The sequence below is a fragment of the Suricata suricatta genome, chromosome 16 (assembly GCF_006229205.1).
Source record: "Suricata suricatta isolate VVHF042 chromosome 16, meerkat_22Aug2017_6uvM2_HiC, whole genome shotgun sequence".
Lineage (NCBI taxonomy): Eukaryota > Metazoa > Chordata > Mammalia > Carnivora > Herpestidae > Suricata > Suricata suricatta.
In genome coordinates this window covers 45,773,168-45,790,325 of record NC_043715.1, presented here as the reverse complement: position 1 = coordinate 45,790,325, position 17,158 = coordinate 45,773,168, and the positions used below count along the sequence as shown (strand labels likewise).

At 54.7% G+C, this 17,158-nt stretch overlaps 1 protein-coding gene across 2 annotated transcripts in view; it reads left to right on the top strand.

Moving 5' to 3' along the window:
- Window positions 1–17,158, top strand: part of AKT2 (AKT serine/threonine kinase 2) — a 48,797-nt gene that overhangs the window by 19,156 nt on the left and 12,483 nt on the right. For both annotated transcript variants that reach the window (XM_029926295.1, XM_029926296.1), the window contains 3 exons: window positions 444–573; window positions 7,864–7,992; window positions 9,314–9,425. In XM_029926295.1, the coding sequence (XP_029782155.1) occupies window positions 528–573; window positions 7,864–7,992; window positions 9,314–9,425 (287 nt within the window). In that variant the 5' untranslated portion in view covers window positions 444–527. The remainder of the gene's footprint in view (window positions 1–443; window positions 574–7,863; window positions 7,993–9,313; window positions 9,426–17,158) is intronic.

The window sequence follows — 17,158 nt, the reverse complement described above, 5'->3', positions numbered from 1 at the left end:
TGGGGGGGGAGTGGCAGGCAGGTGCTGGTGACATTGAGCAGTCCCTCTGATGCCCAGGGCTGTCTGATTCATCCCGAGTTACCTCAGCGTGGGGGCTTAGGAGTGACACGGGGTGCAGCGAGGCCTCCTTCCCTACGGCCCGGTGTGGGGAGCAGGTGGGTGGGAGGGCTGCTCTGCTCAGCAAGGCTGCACGTGGGTCAGGGAGCCTCCCCCCCCCCCCCGCGTCCTTCCAGAGTGAGGCCCTGAGGACAGGGTCATGCTCCCCCCAGTCCCCAGGTGGAGTCCCTGAGGACAAGGCCACATCCTCTGCCTCAGACAGGGCAAGGTGGGCAGGGCTTCCCCCTGAGTGGCACCTGCAGAGCAGCCGGGGTGTGGCCACCTGAGGACAGGGGCTGCGGCTGAATCCCTCTCACACTCTCAGGGACTCTTCTCTTGTCTTGCAGACTGTGCTCTGTCCACCGCACCTCCTGCATGTCCTGCTGCCCTGAACTGTCCCAGGCTAGGTGACAGCGTGTTACGCTGCCACCATGAACGAGGTGTCGGTCATCAAAGAAGGCTGGCTCCACAAGCGCGGTAAGGGGCGGCTTTTGTCCACTGGGTCGTGGGGCGGGTCTCCCCTCCCGCCTGGGCTTTCCTCCTGGTGGCCCGTGCCCGGCAAGGCCGAGGTTCCAGGTCTGTACAGCCGAGGAGCCTGCGCGCCGAGCCCGGCTGCCTGCCCCAGGCCAGGAGCCCCTGCGGGCCCGCTACACGGAATCTCCAGCAGCAGCAGCCTGGGGAGCCGCAGGTCTGCCTGGCGCTGAGCCTCCAGGCCAGTCTCAAGTCTGCCCTGGATTAGTGGTCTCATTCATCATGTATTAGTGGTCCCATTTTATAGATGAAGAAACTGAGGCTCAGAGAGGGGATGTCGTTTCACTGAAGTAACACAGGGGGGGTGACAGTCCACATTCCTTCCTTAAGCATATCCTCACTGAGTGTGTGTGGTGTGCCAGGCCTTCCCAGGGTCCCAGGCTTCTGGGACATGTGGCGCTCTCACAGAGTTTCATTCCAGTGGTGGCTGGGGACGGTGGACAGAGAAGCAGATCTATGATGCCAAGGGGTGATAAGTGCTGTTGTGAGAAGTAGGAGCTCTGAGGGGAAGCTGCTGTGAGGCAGGGACAGTGAGCAGGCGACCGGCGGAGGTGAGCGCATGAGCCACACACGGAGCTGGGCAAGGGGCCCTAGGGACCGGGCAGCAGAGATGAAGGCTTCTGGAAGTGTGCTTGGTTGAGTTGGCCAGGGTGGCTGGAGCAGGGGGAGTCAGGGCGAGCTGGGTGTGGCATCCAACTGTGCCGGGCCCTGGAGGCCATGGGAAGGACCTTGGCTCTAACCCTACGGGAGAGCTGAGCCCAGCGCACCGGAAGCCGGGGCATGGCCTCATCCGCTGGTACTGGTGGGCATTGGAGGCCTGGAGAAATGAGGTCATCACAGCGAAGACACTAACATCCTGCATTGTAAGACCCCCAGGCCTCCTGTCCCCAGAAGTGTGGCGCTTACTCACTTGGGGGTCGGGGGCAGCTGTCCAGGCTGCGGAGTAAAGGAGGCCCCATGTCTTGGCTTCTGTGGACCTGCTCCTCAGGAGGGAGCGGGCCATGCTCTCTGTGCACATGTGTTCATTCAGCAGTCGTTTCCTGAGCAGCTGCTGTGTGCCAGGCACCGGGGACTCAGCAGTGAACCAGATGGGCAAAGACCTCCCTCCCCAGGTTGACGGCCACGTGTAGTAGGGAGGGGTGGGCGGCACCCAGGTGGACCAGCGTGAACAGTGGTGGTAAGGGCCATAGAGAAAAATGGAGCCACGTGAGGAGGTGTGGGAGGCAGTGGGGGGAGCTGTTGGAAACAGGGTGGGCAGGGAGGGCGGCGCTGAGAAGGGACGTTTGATAAAGATTTGCACCAGGGAGCAAGCCCCACAGCGGACTGGGACAGGAACGTGCAGGTGAGGGGGCAGCTGTGGTCCGGAGAGCGAGTGGGCTGGGCACAGTGTGGGGACCCGAGATGTGCTCACCTGTCCTGCCCCGTCCTAGGCTGCAGACACAGTGGTGATGAGGGATGGAGTAGTCCCCAGGGCCAGGCCTCCACCGTCAGACTGAGCGGGAGAGACCTGTTGCCACTGGCGTTTCAAGGCAGGGGTGGAATTGGAGGCACCTTGGTCCACCTGCCCAGGGTGGGCCCTGAGTCTGGGGCTGTCAGTGGAACTTTCTGAGCCTTGGCAGATGTCAAAAGTTCTAACCCTGGCTCTGCCACTTCCTTTTGGTGTCTGCAAGCAAGCTGTGTCACTTCTCTGAGTCTTAGTTTCACATCTGTAAAATGGGTTAACAACCCAGGCTTCTGACATACCCTGTTTCACGAGGGCAGGGATTTTATCTGGCTTGTTCCCTGTGGTATCCCCAGTCCCCGGGACTTTGTCTCTGGTCTAGGGCTGCTGATGGCATTAAATGGGCTTTGGCCCCTCGGAGGCCTTCAGTGTCTCCATTCACGCTGCAGGGGGCCAGGGGAGCCGCTGGGGTGGCCCAGCTGGGATGCCCCCAGCTTGGGTTTGCACCAGGCGCACACAGATGCATGTTGATCCTGGGCCTCCCGTTGCCTGCCGTTTTTTTGTTTTTTGGCTTTTTTTTTTTTGTAAATAAAACTCTAGGCCCAACATGGGGCTTGAACCCACCACCCTGTGATCAAGAGTTGCACACTCTACCGACTGGGCCAGAAGGTGGGCACCTGTGCCATCTTACCCCGCCTCTGCTGGGTAAACGAACAGAGCCCCAGTTTACCATGTGCCCATTCTGTCTGTGCCAGGCACGGGGCTGTGCTCTAGGCAAGCCTAGTGCAGCTGCATTTCCATAGCCGCCCCCTGTGAGGTGGGCGGGCGACGGAGCCGAGGCTCAGCAGGCAGACTTGCCCCAGGTCTCAGCAGAGAGGTGGCCCTCTGATTGTGGAAACCGTCGTCTCCAGGCCTGGCCCGTAGGCCGCCTCTTGCTGAGCAGGGGCTGTGAGAGCAGGCGAAGTGAGGGCACGGCTCTTGGAGTCACTAGGGCAGGTGTTGGTCCTCTTTCTGACACGGCCTCAGCGCACTCTCTGCCAGTCCCCGCCAAGCCAGCCCCCGTCTGCCAGCTGGGAGGCAGACAGTGTAGTTATCAGGAGTGTGGACTCTGGATGGAGCAGACCTGGGTTCCAGTCCTGGCTCTCTCAGTGCACGACTGAGAGCCTCAGGCAAGTAGTAAAACCTCTCTGGGCCTCAGTTTTCTCATCTGTAAAACAGGATTGTTGCGAGGATATTTTTCCTGTCCTTGTAGGTTTCTTTTCCACTCTTCCTCCCTTTCTCCCTCCCTTTCTCAGCTTATTATCAATATATAAAACACCACAGGTAAGTGCCTGGATCATAAATGCACTCCAAAACCAATGTCCAAAAGCTCCCTGCTCTTCCCAAGCGGTAACATTTTTTCCTAACTTCCAGTAGCCTCTGGTGAGTTTCTCTGGGTTTTTTGTTTTGCTCCTTAAAATAGAGGTCGGGGCGCCTGGGTGGCTTAGTCTTTGGCTCAGGTCATGATCTCACAGTTGGTGAGTCTGAGCCCCGCATCAGGCTCTGCACTGACAGTGCAGAGCCTGCTTGGGATTCTACCCCCCTCCCCCACTTGTGCTCTCTCTCAAAATAAACAAACAAACTTAAAAAATAAAAATAAAATAAAGTTGAGGTGAAATTTACATAACACAGAATTGACTGTTTTCAAGTGTACAATTCAGTAGCCTTTTAGTACATACACAGTGTTGTGTGACTGCTACCTGTGTCTAGTTCCAAAACCTTTCTGTCACCTGAAAGAAATCCCAGTACTTAATAAGCAGTCACTCCTCATCCCCCCCACCTGCCCCAGCCCCTGGCAGCCACTGAGTTGTTTTCTGTTTTTAAGGATTTACTTATTATGACCATTTCATGTGAAGGAATCACACAGTATGGCTTCTTTTCACGTCACGTTGCTTCACGCCTCTGAGGTTCATCCCTGTTGTAGCGCAGATCGGTGTTTCTTTGCTGCTTCTGGCCAAAGAGTATTCCATTGTACGAAAGTACTACGTTTTGTTTATCCACGCAGCGGTTGATGAGCATCTGGCTTATTTCTACCTTGTGGCTGTTGTGAATAGTGCTGCTACGAACACTTGTGTGCAGGTATTTGAGTACTTGCACTTAGTTCTTCTGGGTACAGACCTAGGGGTGGAGTTGCTGGATCGTACCTTCTCTACAAGCTGTGCGTATACAGGTTACGTGAACTGGGTCCTGTGTTCTGTGATCGTCATTTAATGTATTCTGTGTGATCAGGTAATCTATGTATTTGTGTTTATGTGCATCAGGGTTTATATACTGTGCTTGTAATCTATAACGTGTTCTGTTTGTAAGTTTTTGAGGAAGCAGCAATCCTTCCCGCAGGGCTGCATCGTACCCCGTGCCCGCCAGCGGTGGGCGAGGCTCACTTTTCCACATCCTCGCTAGCCCTCGTTTTTCTCTTCCTCTCTCTCTCAAGTCACAGTCCTCCTGGTAGCTGTGTAAGTGGTACCTCATCACGGTTTTGATTTGCATTTTCCTAATGACTGATGATGTTAAGCATCTTTTCATTTGCTTGATGGCCAGTTTTATATCTATAGAGAAATGTCTCTTCAAGTCCTTTGCCCATTATTGAATTGGGCTAATTGTCTTTTTGTTGTTGAGTTGTAAGAGCTTTTTATATATTCTGAATGCTAGACCCTTAACCAGATCTGTGAGTTGCAGATATTTTTGCCCAGTCTGTTGGTTGTCCCTTATTTTCTTGATAATGTCTTTTGCATAAAAGTTTTATTTTTAATGATCCACTTAATTTTTTTTAAGTTTATTTATTTGGAGAGAGAGAGAAAGAGAGCGCACAGGCAGGTGAGGGGCAGAGAGAAGGAGGGACAGAATCCCAACCAGGTTCCATGCCATCAATGCAGAACCTGATGAGGGGCTCAAACTCACAAACTGTGAGATCATGACCTGAGCTGAGATCATGAGTTGGCCCCTTAACCGACTGTGCCAACCAGGTGCCTTTTAATTTTTTTCATTTATTGCTATTTCTTGTGGTGTCATATCTAAGAATCCGTTGCCAAATCCAGGGTCATGAAGACTTCATGTGTTCTTCTGAGAGTTTACCATTTTAGCTTTGACATGTAAGTAGATCCAGGTTGAGTTAGGTTTTGTGTGTGGTATATGGTGTGAGGCCGAGTCCAGTTCTGTTCTGCATGTGGGTGTCCACTCGTCCTGCACCTTGTTGAAGAGACATTCTTCCTCATGGACTAGTCTTAGCACTCTTGCTGAAAACTGATTGGCCGTAGGTGGTGTGGCTTTATTTTTTGATTCTTGGTTCTATTCCATTGGTCTATGTGTTTATCCTGGGCCACACTGATTGACTACTGTAGCTTTGTAGTCAGTTTTGAAGTCGGGAAACATGAGTTCTTTTACTTTGTTCTTCCTTCCATCTCCCAATATTGTTTCTGGCTCTTTTGGACCCTTTGCCGTGTGGATTTGAATTCCTTGTAACTGTGAAGATTGACTTTTCTGTTTCTGCAGGTCAGGCTGTTGGGATTTTGATAGGCGCCGTGTTGACTCCATAGGCTGTTTTGGGCAGTATTACCGCCTTAATGGATGAAGCGTTGCAGTCCATGAACACAAGATGTCTTTGTATTTGTTCAAGGCTTTAATTTTTTTCAACAGTTTGGTAGTTTCTGCTGTGTGCATCTTCTGCCTCCTTGTGCTTTCGTAAATGGATTTCCTTTTTGGATTGTTCATTGTTGGCGTGTAGGAAGAAGAGCTGGGGTTTTTGTGTTGATCTTGCTGAGGTGACCAGCTCTCATCATTACCTGTGGCTTCCTTGTGATTTCTTCTACCCAGGATCAGTTCTATGCACATAAAAATCATTTCCCTTACTCCTTTTCAAGTCGATGCCTTCCATCTCATTTTCTTCCTTTCTCTTTGGCTAGAACTTCCGGCACTGTGTTTAACAGCAGCGGTAAGGGCAGTAGACCTCTTCATTTCTCTGATGTTTGAGGAGAAAGTTTTCAGTCTTTTCATCATTGAATGCTGTTAGCTGTGAGTTTTTTATAGAATGCCCTTTATCACGTGGAGGAAATTCTCTTCTGTTCCTAGCTTGCTGAGTATTTTTATCACGAAAGGGTGTTGGATTTTGTCAAAGGCTTTTCTACAGCAGTCAGAATGGTCCTCCGGTTCTCTCCCCTCCTTTGATTACGTGTTGGTTGATTTGCATACGTTGAACCACGTTTGCATTCCTAGGATAACCCCCCTTGGTCATTATCCTCCCTTTGTGCTGTTGAATTTGGGATTTTGCTAGGGTTTTTTTTTTTAACTTTATATACATTGAATCGTTTAGTATCTACACCTGAAAGAATTTAAGAAGTTAAAACTCATAAGATACTTAGGACAGTGCCCGGCACAGAATGTTACCTCGTGGTTGTCATTTAACGAACATCCCCGTGAGAGGAGACAGAGACTCAGAGAAGTGAAGTGACTTATTGGAGGCCACACAGCACACACAGCTCGGCCCCACCCTGCCACCCCACCTCCCGCGCGGGCTTCCGCATTTACGGAGTCCCTGTGGGGAGTTGGGCCTGAAGCTGGGGGGTTTATGGTTGCCGCCTCGTGTCTTAGCAGCTTGGGCCATAATTCACACACTGCATGATTCAACTGCTTATACAACTCAGTGGCTTTTAGGGTATTCAGAGTCGTGTATCCATCACCGCAGTCCAGTCTAGAGCATTCTCATGGCCCTGAAAAGAAACCTGCCCTCCCCCTTGGCTGTCCCCTCCAGCCTCCCTCCTCCTCTGCCCCCAGCCCTAGGAAGCCACTAATCTGCGTTGTACCTGTAGATTTGCCTACTCTGAACATTTTATATAAATGGAATCCTATAATGTGTGGCTCTTTGTGATAAGCCCTTTTCACTTAGTTTAAGTGACGGTTCATTGGTGTATTAATAATTGCTTTTTTTGACTGAGTAACACCCCATTGTATGGCTATGCCACGTTTTGTTTGTTCATCAGATGATGGACTTTTGAGTTTCTATTTAAAAAAAATTTTTTTTAATGTTTATTATTTTGGAGAGAGAGACAGTGCGAGCAGGGGAGGGACAGAGAGAGAGGTAGACACAGAATCCAAAGCAGGCTCCAGGTTCTGAGCTGTCAGCACAGAGCCCCATGTGGGGCTTGAACTATCAGACGGCAAGATCGTGACCTGAACTGAAGTCGGACATTTAACCGACTGAGCCACCCAGGCGCCCCTCACCGCCTTATTGTAATCCTTAGCAGCCCTCTGAGGTGTGGGTCCTTGCAGTGTGGGTGTGTGTACACAGGGTGCCTGGATATTCATGGTTAGAACAAATGGAGGCAGTCAAGGGGCACTCAGAGGGTGCAGCAACGGTCATACCCTGCCTGGCACGGTGTTTTGACATTTGATCCACCTGCACGGCTGTCCTGGTGAATACCAGCCCATGGGATTTGGCCTTACAGGGCCACAGGGCATGTGTGTTTGGAAGCCTGGGCCTCCCCTGGGACTGGGCCATGCGCTGGCAAGGATGGCTGGGATGGCTTGCCACTGGCCACACGCTGAGACAGCTGGTGCCCTGGGGCACTGCAGCCGGCGCCTTCCTGCCAGGCACGACCTCTGTATCACTGGGGCCCAGCCCAGCGCCCAGCCTGCATCAGCAGGGGCTGCCCGGAGGAGTTCTCCAGGAGAGGAATTCTCCCCGCCTCTCATTGGCCCTTCTCCCACCCAGGGGCCCTTTGTGAGGTGCTCTGACCTCTCTCCCTCCCCCCGCCTCTGATCAGGTGAATACATCAAGACCTGGAGGCCCCGGTACTTCCTGCTAAAGAGTGACGGTTCCTTCATCGGATACAAGGAGCGGCCTGATGCCCCAGACCAGACCCTGCCCCCCCTCAACAACTTCTCTGTCGCAGGTGCGTCTCCGCGCACGCCATGCCTTAGTTCAGGTGCTCAGGGAAACGGCTGGCAGGTCCTGGGGGCACGTGGGGGCTGGCCTTTCTTGGGTGCAGGCCTGTCTAGGGCCTGGGTGCCCTTGGGTCCATTCTCCACCCTGCCTCCCTGTCCCTCGGAGGGGCTGCTGAGCTGGTAACTGGTGGGGAAGAGAAAGAAGGGAGAAGCCAGGCATTTCCCCGGCCCCTCACCCCCGGCAGCGTCACCTCTGCGCTTCTAAATCGGCTGGCAGGGCCCATGGTTCTGGCTGGTTCGGGCGCCTGCCATCCTGCACTCTGGGAACAGCCCACTTCTCTGTCCCTCTCACCTCAGACAGCGTGGCTTCCCACTCAGCTGATCGCAGGACTGACTTCACATCCCCGGTCCCCTCTGTGGCCCCCCAGGTGATGCCTTTCAGTGGACCCCGGCCAAGGAAAGTGTAACAGGCGTAACTCTTCTGCGTGGCCTTGCAGAACCACGGTCCTGCCGCCGACCCCCCGCTCCCTTCCTTCCCTGGTGACCTGATCGGTCAGCGGTCACCGTCCTCCTAAGAACATGTCAGAGAAACCCCCTCTCTCCTGCTGCTCCTCAGCCCCGACCACTGTCCTCTCCCTCCCACTCTAGGTCCATCTTACCCACCCTCCCAAACTGGCGTTCAAGTCTCCCCTCCCCCAACTCCTTCTGCCCTGTCTCTGTCCCAGGGAGGCCCTCTTGCCTCCTAGTGTGCAGGCCGGAGACCTGGGCATCCCTTCTCTGTCACTGTCTGTGAGGCAGCTGGAGGGATCTGTCCAAATCTCTTCATGTCCCTTTCCTATTGAAAGCCTTCCATAGCTCCCTGTTGCCCTCAAGCCAGAGTCCAGGTTCCTCACCGCCCCCCCCAGCTCTGCAGCCTGGCCCCTGTCCATCTCCAATCTCCTCTCTCTCGTCTCGCCTCCTCACATCGAGAGCAGGACTCGCCATTCCCTCACTGTGCTGGACTCCTTGCCTCTGGGCTTTTGTATACCACGTGCCCTTCTGCACAACTGACTGCTTCCCTTTCTCCTTGAGGGCTCAGTGCAGAGACGCCCCTTCCTCTGGGATACCCCCTGAGCTCTGGGCCACATCGTCTGCCTCCTGGGCTTCCCCCGTGACCGCTGAGCTGTCCTCCGTGACACATGCTGGACCTGGAGCCCCCTAGGGACAAGGCCAGGGCTGACTCAGTCTCTCACGTATCTCCACACCATCTGGCATACAGGAAGGTGGCTCGGGGATTGTGGGCAGGGCTGTCCCCTCACCCTCCCGCCTCTGTTCTCTCTCTGCCTGCAGAGTGCCAGCTGATGAAGACCGAGAGACCACGGCCCAACACTTTTGTCATACGCTGCCTGCAGTGGACCACTGTCATCGAAAGGACTTTCCATGTAGACTCTCCAGATGAGAGGCGAGTGTGGTCCTTTGTGTGGCCGCCCTGTGAGAGTGGCCTCGGGCCTGGTGTGAGGAGGAGGGCCCCTGGGCGCCCTGCCTAGGAGTTTCCTGGCTCAGCCCTTCTTCGAACTAGAACGAGCAGGGGTTCTTGGTTTGCAGACCTCAGTCTGTGTTCTTAGACTGGAGGGTGCATTGGAATCGTGGGCGGAGCTTAACAGTACGGAGCTTTGGGCCCACGTCAGGGTCTCCAGTTGGCCACAGATCCCTGGAGGGTCGGAGAGCTGCATTTTTAATGAACATCGCCATTGATTTTGTAGCAGTTGGTCCAGAGAGTCAGTGTCAAAAAAAGATCAGTTTAATTATTAGAAGAGAAGATACAGGTTTACTTAGTTCAAGAATCAAACCGCATAAGGAGGCGTCTCTCACTTCTGCCCTGTCCACCCCCACCCTTGCTCTTGTCCCCTGTCCTCGGACAGCTTCACGGGTGGACGAGCTCATTCATGTAGACTTTTGCACCCTGCCCTGGTCTGGGTCCCCTGCTTGGTTCTTATTACACAAAAGGTAGCGTTGTACCCTGAACTTGCTTTTTTACTTAACGTATATTGGGGGATCTTTATGCTTGAAATACAGAGAGCTACTGCTGCTGCGATATTGGCTTTGGTTTTTGTTAGAGAGAGAGAGAGAGCACGCAGGGTCGGGGAGAAGGGCGGGGAGAGAGGGTCTTAAGCAGGCTCCACGCGCAGTGCGAGTCCAGTGCAGGGCTCCGTCCCACGACACGGGGTCACGACCTGAGCTGAAATCAAGAGTCAGACGCTTAATCGACTGAGCCACCCAGGCGCCCCATTTAATTTTTGTTTTAGTATTTATTTATTTATTATTACTTTTTAATGTTTTATTTATTTTTGAGACAGAGCATGAGAGGGGGAGGGGCAGAGAGAGAGGGAGACACAGAATCTGAAGCAGGCTCCAGGCTCTGAGCTGTCAGCACAGAGCCCGATGTGGGGCTCGAACCCACGAATGTGAGATCATGACCTGAGCTGAAGTCGGAGGCTTAACCGACTGAGCCACCCAGGCGCCTCTAATTTTTGTTTTAATCAGCTGCACACACATATGTCCCCAAGGTCACCTGGCAGTTCTTTATCAGTGGTGAGCTGTGAGTGTTTCCCGGCTGGGGCTCATTACAGGTGGCGCCACGGCGAAGTACCGTGTGCGTTATCTCATGTGATACGCGTGCGGGTGAATCCGTAAAAGGAATGCGTAGATTTGGGATTCCTGGGTCACCGGGAATATGCGTTTGTGATTTTGAGAAGAGATTCTTTTACATGATGTCTCAGAGTGTCCCCACAGCCTTATGTTTTCAAATGTTTCGATTTTTACCGGTCCAATCAGTGGGAAATGGCACATAAGGTGGTTTTCGCCAGACTTTTTCTCTCTGTGGGTGAGCTTGACCATACTTGCTCGTGTTCAAGGGCCACATGAGTTTACCTTTCTGAACTGTCTGTTCATATCCTCTGTCTGTGTTTCTGTTGTGGAGTTGGTTTGTGTCTTAGTTCTGAAAGCTCTTTGCATCCTAGGGATGGACAGCAAATCTCTTTTTCCCCACTTTACCCCTTTGGGCCTCACTTTGAGAAATGCTCCTGGAGCTTATCTGGCGGGTGAGGCTTCAGGTGACCCTCTGGTGAGCCCCTGAAAACAGTGCCGACCACGAGAAGTTTCTGCGTGGTGGAAGATTTCAGTGCCGTGTGGTGTCCAAGAGGGTGGCCAGTCTTCACGGGTCCTGTTGAGGTTTTGAAATGTGGAATGTGTCTAGTGCAGCCGAGAAATGGAATACTTATGTAAATATTTAAGTATGTATGTATGTGTGTATTTATTGGTCGGTAGTTTGCACGGGTCGTGGAAGGGCACGGGGGGGAGAGAGAATCCCAAGCAGGCTCCACAGTCAGCGCAGAGCCCGACCTAGGGCTCGAACATGTGAACTGTGAGATCATGACCTGAGCTGAAGTGGGCTGCTCAACCGACTGAGCCCCCAGGCGCCCCGGTGACTCCCCTCTGGACAGCATGTCTCTAGAGCACACACAAGACAACGTAAGCTGTGTTTCTGCAGTACGTACTGGGACTGGCACGTGGTTTCCCAAAGTCAGAAGTACGTACACGTGCTCCCCCAGGGGGAGCAGAGCTCCCTCCCGTCTCGGGCTGCTGAGGTGCCTACACCCTTGAAAGCTGGGGACAAAAACTGTGGACTGCTGGTAAAAGCGGATCAACACCAGCAGGTGTACAGGGCCTGGGTGTTGGAAAGCGTTGGGTGGGAAGGGGAAGGTGACTCACGGGAAGAGGACAGTGTATGCAAAGGCCGGGAGGCCGACAGCTTGTCAGCACAGGGACCGCAGCGGGTTCTGTGTCACGAGAGAATCCAGGGCCAGGGGTCTTAGAAGAGGGTCTCGGAGCTCAGCCAGGTCCTGGACTCCAGTCGGAGATCCCCCAGGGCTTGGCAGCCTGTGAATTAATTGGAGTTTGTCACAAGGCTGCTGAAAGATTCAGGGGGGCGATAAACAGGAAAGCCTTGTGTCCGCAGTGCCTGGCACACAGTTCGGAAGCGTGTAAAAGTAGTAGGGAGCCGGCAGAGCGTTTGGTGGCCGAGAGCTCTATTCCACTCTCCATTTTGGTGGGAATCTCTGCTCTTCAGTGTCGGGAAGAATCCCTTTACCAGGACTGGGGGTCGGGTGGATGGACAGCCGCCGCCTCGGTTCTTAGCGCCTGCCACCGTCGCTGCTGGAGAGAACTCTGCTCTCTCCACCAGGGCTGCTCCGAGACCACACCCTATGTGTCTGACCTTAACCTGGGGGGGGGTGTGAGCTAGCAGGAGGAGGGCGCTCACTTGTGGCTGTCCTCACTGGCCTGCCCCATATAGCCCTGTGGCGGGGGAGGGCCGGCGGCGGCCACACTGGCCATTGGTGCTGTCGAGATGCTGGAACAGCCTGCTCTCTACGCTGCTGGTAGCCTCTCCCGCCTTCCCCAAGGCTCCCTTCGCCCCCACCGTCTGGCTCCAGATGTACGGGAAGCGGGAGGACTAGTGTGAGGAGCGAGCGTCCGGGTACCCTGCACCGCCTGGACTCCGCGGTCCGGCGCCTGCCAGGTTTGCCTCGTCCGGCTTTGCTTTCTGTTCCGCTGTGAACTTGCACGCTCGCCTCATGACGCTTTGCTCCTGGAGACGTCAGCGGACATGTGGCTTTCTCCTACAGAATCCCGGTGCCATTACCGCATCCGAGGTGACTGCGCACAGCCTAGTGTTTACCAGTCTCCTCTCCATATCCATGTCTGCTGGAATTTCCCTGAGTGTCCTCAAAATGTTGTTTTTCAAACCAGGATTCATTTAAGGTGCATATGTTGTCTCTTTGGCCTATTTTAATCTCGTTCAGCCCTGTCGTCCGTCCCGCCCGCCGCCCCCAGCGTTGATTTTTTCGGGGGGAGCGGCTGGGGGGACAAGCCAGGGAAGTTGTCTGGTAGAACATCTCAAACTCTGGACGTGTAATCTTACTGCGTTCTGGCATTGTTTACTTGGTTCTTTCTGCCTATATTTTCTGTAAACTGGAAATTAGGGCCAGAGTAGGGCTGGCAAAACAGGGCCCGGCCTCCTGTTTTTAAAAAGAAAGTTTTATCGGAACACGCCCCACCCATTCACTTATAAGTCGTCTGTGGCTGCTTTTGCCCTACTATTGGCAGAGTGAAAAGTTGTGCCAGAGACCGTGTGGCCTAAAATATTTGCTCTCTGGCCCTTCACAGGAGAAGTTGGTAGACTTTGGTCTCAGCAGGCGTATGCCATAGTGCGTTGTGTTATGATGATCGTCTTTATGTAAATCGATAAAATAAGTGTAATTTCTCTGCTTAGAACTCTTGAGTGGCTTTTAACCCCACTGGGAGTGAACTCGAGTCTCTGCCCTACTCTGCAGAATGCCGATGACTCTGGTCTCCTCTCCAGAGTCACTTCCTACTGCTGGCTCCCTCACTTTAGTCACAGTGGTCTCTCTGCTATCCTTAGACGTGCCATACACACGTCCTGCCTCAGGACCTTTGTACTTACTATCTCCTCTGCTTAGAAACCTCTCCTCCCAGATGTCATTACAGTTCTCTCCTCAGGTTCACGAGATCTCTGCTCAAATGCCACCTTCTTGGAGTGTCCTGCCCTGCCCACCATGACTCTGCTGTTCTTATTCTGCTTTAGTTTTCTTCGCACCACCTGTCTACCAGCTGTGATGTTTTCTATTTATGTATTTCTGCTGGGAACATAAGTAGGTGTTCAGTAAGTGTTTGTTGAATGAGTTAAAAGGATAATTAAAACTAATTCTCTATTGAGCCAGACTCTGTTCTCAAGGGAGTGAGTTGCTGTATTCCTTCCTTCCTTCCTTCATTCTCTTATCTTACTTAGAGAGCGCATGTGCAGGAGGAGCAGAGAAGGAGGGGGAGAGAGAATCCCAAGCAGGCTCCATGCTTGCTCATGGGGCTCGATCCCACAAACCGTGAGATCATGACCTGAGGTGAAGCCAGGAGTCAGACACTTACCGACTGAGCCAGCCAGGAGCCCATGTTCTAAGGTCTTTACGTCTGTTAACTCTGTTTGTCCTCAGAGCGTTTCGAGGGATAGTGGTAGTGAAACTGAAGACACAGCAAGGTAGAGAAAGGAAAGAAGAGCCGAAGGGCATGGATTTTTCCCACCAGGCAGCCCATCTGAGGGTGTCTCGGCAGAGGGGGACCCAGACGCCCTCCATCTGTCAGTGCCTCTCTGGATCAGGGGGGTCCCTGGTGAGGGAGAGCGGTCCCCCGTCTGCCATGGGCCAGGCGGTCGGCTATTGCTCCGAGACCTGCGCCGAGGATAGGCCCACCCCCTGTGGTTCCCTGGGCTTCCCCCGGGGGCGTCTCTGGTGCTGCCCAGCAGAGTAGCGCAGGGCTGGGCCCGGGTTCCAGAGGCAGACCAGCGCTGTGCCCCTCTTGTCAGGAGCTCAGGTCCTTGGCTGTGGTGAGGAGCAAAGGAGGGAGTCTGGGCCAGGCTGCCCCCGTGGAATTTCACTTGCTGGTGCCTTTTCTCTCTACCATCCCGTCTGCCACTGGCACCCTTTGCCTGGAGGACAGTCTGCCTGAGGCCGCTTCTCCCTACCCCGAATCCGCAGCCCACCGCAGCCGCACACTTGAATCAGATCCTGTCACCCCCGCATAAACGCTTCATCAACTTCCCGGTCGTTAAGGCTGAAGATGTCAGTCCCTAACATAGTACCACGTGGAGCCCAGTGTGTTCTGGGGCCTGTCCTCCCTCCTACCCTCTTTTCTTCCTTTCCTCTCTCTCTGTCATCACAGCCGTGCCGCCATCTGCCAGGCCTTCCGCAGACCCACCAGGCTTCCTCCTGCTCCGGTCTCCCTGTGCGGCTGCCTCTGCCCGGATTCCTTTCTCTCCCAGCTGCCTCCTCCCCTCCATTTCATTTCTCAGCCTTGTACAGAGCACCCGTTTTCAGCCGTGGGAGTGGCCCATGTTCCAGTGACTTCTTCCAGGTCCTGGTTTACATGCCACCTCCTCGGGAGGCCTTCCCCACCTCCCTCTGAGAAGGGGCTTCCCTCCCCAGTCCCTGCCTTTGGAACTGGTACTCACTGTCCCCATTGGGCTGGGCTCTCTGGTGGGCTTGTTCGCGCCTGCACCCTCAGTGCCGGAACGTGGGCCTGGCACACCGAAGGCACTCCGGAAGTGTCTGCTGGCCAGCTGGGCGAAGTCGCGCGCGGCTTATTCCTTAAGTACTTTTTGTCTCTTGCTCATTTCGCCCGTAGGCACACAGCCTCTGGTCCCTGCTCCATGTGTCCGCCAGCTGAGGCACGGGAATGTCAGGTGGCCGGCATTGCCACGTGGAAGGGACAGACCTAGGACTCGCCCCAGGCTGGTGGCTCCAGGGTGTGTGCTTTCAGTCACTGTGCTGTGCAGGGAGGCAGTCTGGCCCGGGGTGTGCAGCCTCTCAGTGCCCCAGGCCAGTTCGCAGTGGAGCTGCGCTCCAGGCCCAGCGGCCTGCTCCCGGCCCGGCCTCTTTCGGCCCTAGTGCTGCCTGGGGGAGCGTGGCTCCCCGGCGTGCCTCCCGTGGCCCCAGAGCCCACATGAGGAAAAAGAAGCTTCCTGTTGGGGCACCTGGGTGGCTCAGTGGTTAAGCGTCCAGCTTTGGTTCAGGTCACGCTCCCGCAGCTCATGAGTTCCAGCCCCGCATTAGGCTCTGTGCTGACAGCTCAGAGCCCAGAGCCTGTTTCCCATCCTGTCTCCCTTTCTCTTTGCCCCTCCCCTACTTGCGTGTGTGCACTTGTTCTCTCTCTTTCTCTCTCTCTCTCTCTCTCATAAACATTAAAAAAAAAAAAGAAGGTTTCTGAAAGTACTCTTGATGGGAGAAGTGCTCTGAGGGCCACAGGGACACCTGGGTTTGTGTCCTGGGGCTTCCGCCCGCTGGCTGTGTAATGGGGCAGATGCTTGGCTCATGCATCGGTCTCCCCATTTATAGAAGGGGGTGCATACAGCACCTACTCGGGAGGCTTGTGGGGCAGCTTGAGGGCTTAGGTCTCTGGTCTCATCTTGTAAAGCACCCGCTCACAAAGGTGGCCTGGGACAGCACTCCCAGGGGCAGCTTGCCTTCACTCTGCTCCTGGGCTTGCGGCTTTGTGTCCCTCATCCCCTGAGCCTCATCCCCCCCCCCGACCCCCCCCCTCGCTGCCAGAGCACCCTGCGTGACCCCCCTGGGTCTCATCTGGGAAGAAGGCTGTAACTCAGCAGGGAGTGGTAGCGTCTTACCAAAAGGGGTGGGAGGTGGGGGGCCTGGCTGTGTGACTCTGCCTCTCTGTGCCTTGGTTTCCACATCAGAAATGCTCCTTCCCCCCACACTCCCGTGTTCGTGGTGAGTGTGGAATGAGCTGGTGCCTGGGGGCTTTTAGGTTTCTCATTGTGTCTCTGGGGGAAGGAGGTCAGCTCCCCTGGGGGCTCTCCTTTGAGGGCTGGAAGCACGGTGGCCCCAGCTGTGGGTGGCAGCGCCCCTCTGCCCCAGACACCGTGTTGCAACCCCCTAAGGAGGATCCTGGACAGAGGCCCTTGCTTTTTCTCTGGAATTCTGTGCTGCAACCTTGCAATCTTGGCCCAGTTGGAACCAGACCGGGGGCTTGTCCAGCAGTGGGACAGCCCCCGTTTTCCCTGAACACGTCTGTGGGTTCCTTGGCTCCCCGTGGGGCTGGGCAGCTGAGCCAGGGTGCCTGGGATGGGTCCAGGCCTCCCCCAGCATCCTTCCCACCTTCCTCGGGGCCAGCACTTCCTGGGTGCCGTGTCGCATACACAGCGGCTCACCTGTGCCTGGTTTCCTGAGCGGAATGGGCAAGCTGGCCCTGGTGGCCGGTTGCTGTTCCAGCTTCAGCTGGTGCGGCTCTGGTGCCCACGCTCCTCGTCACCAGCCCTGCGGCCCAGGGAGGCCCCTTTCAGCTGCTTCCGGAGCTCCCGCGCTGGGGATGGGTCACTGATTTATCCAGACTTCGTCGATGGGCTGTGTTCTCCCCCCTTACGGAGGAGGGTGGCACCCTCAGCATCTTCATCTTGCTTTTTTTTTTTTTTTAAGAGAGTGAATGGGAGAGGGGCAGAGAGAGAGAGGGAGAGAATATGAATGAATCTTAAGGGGGCTCCATGCTCAGTGAGTGGCCCAGCTTGGGGCTTGATCTCACAACCCTGGGATCATGACCTGAGCTGAAATCAAG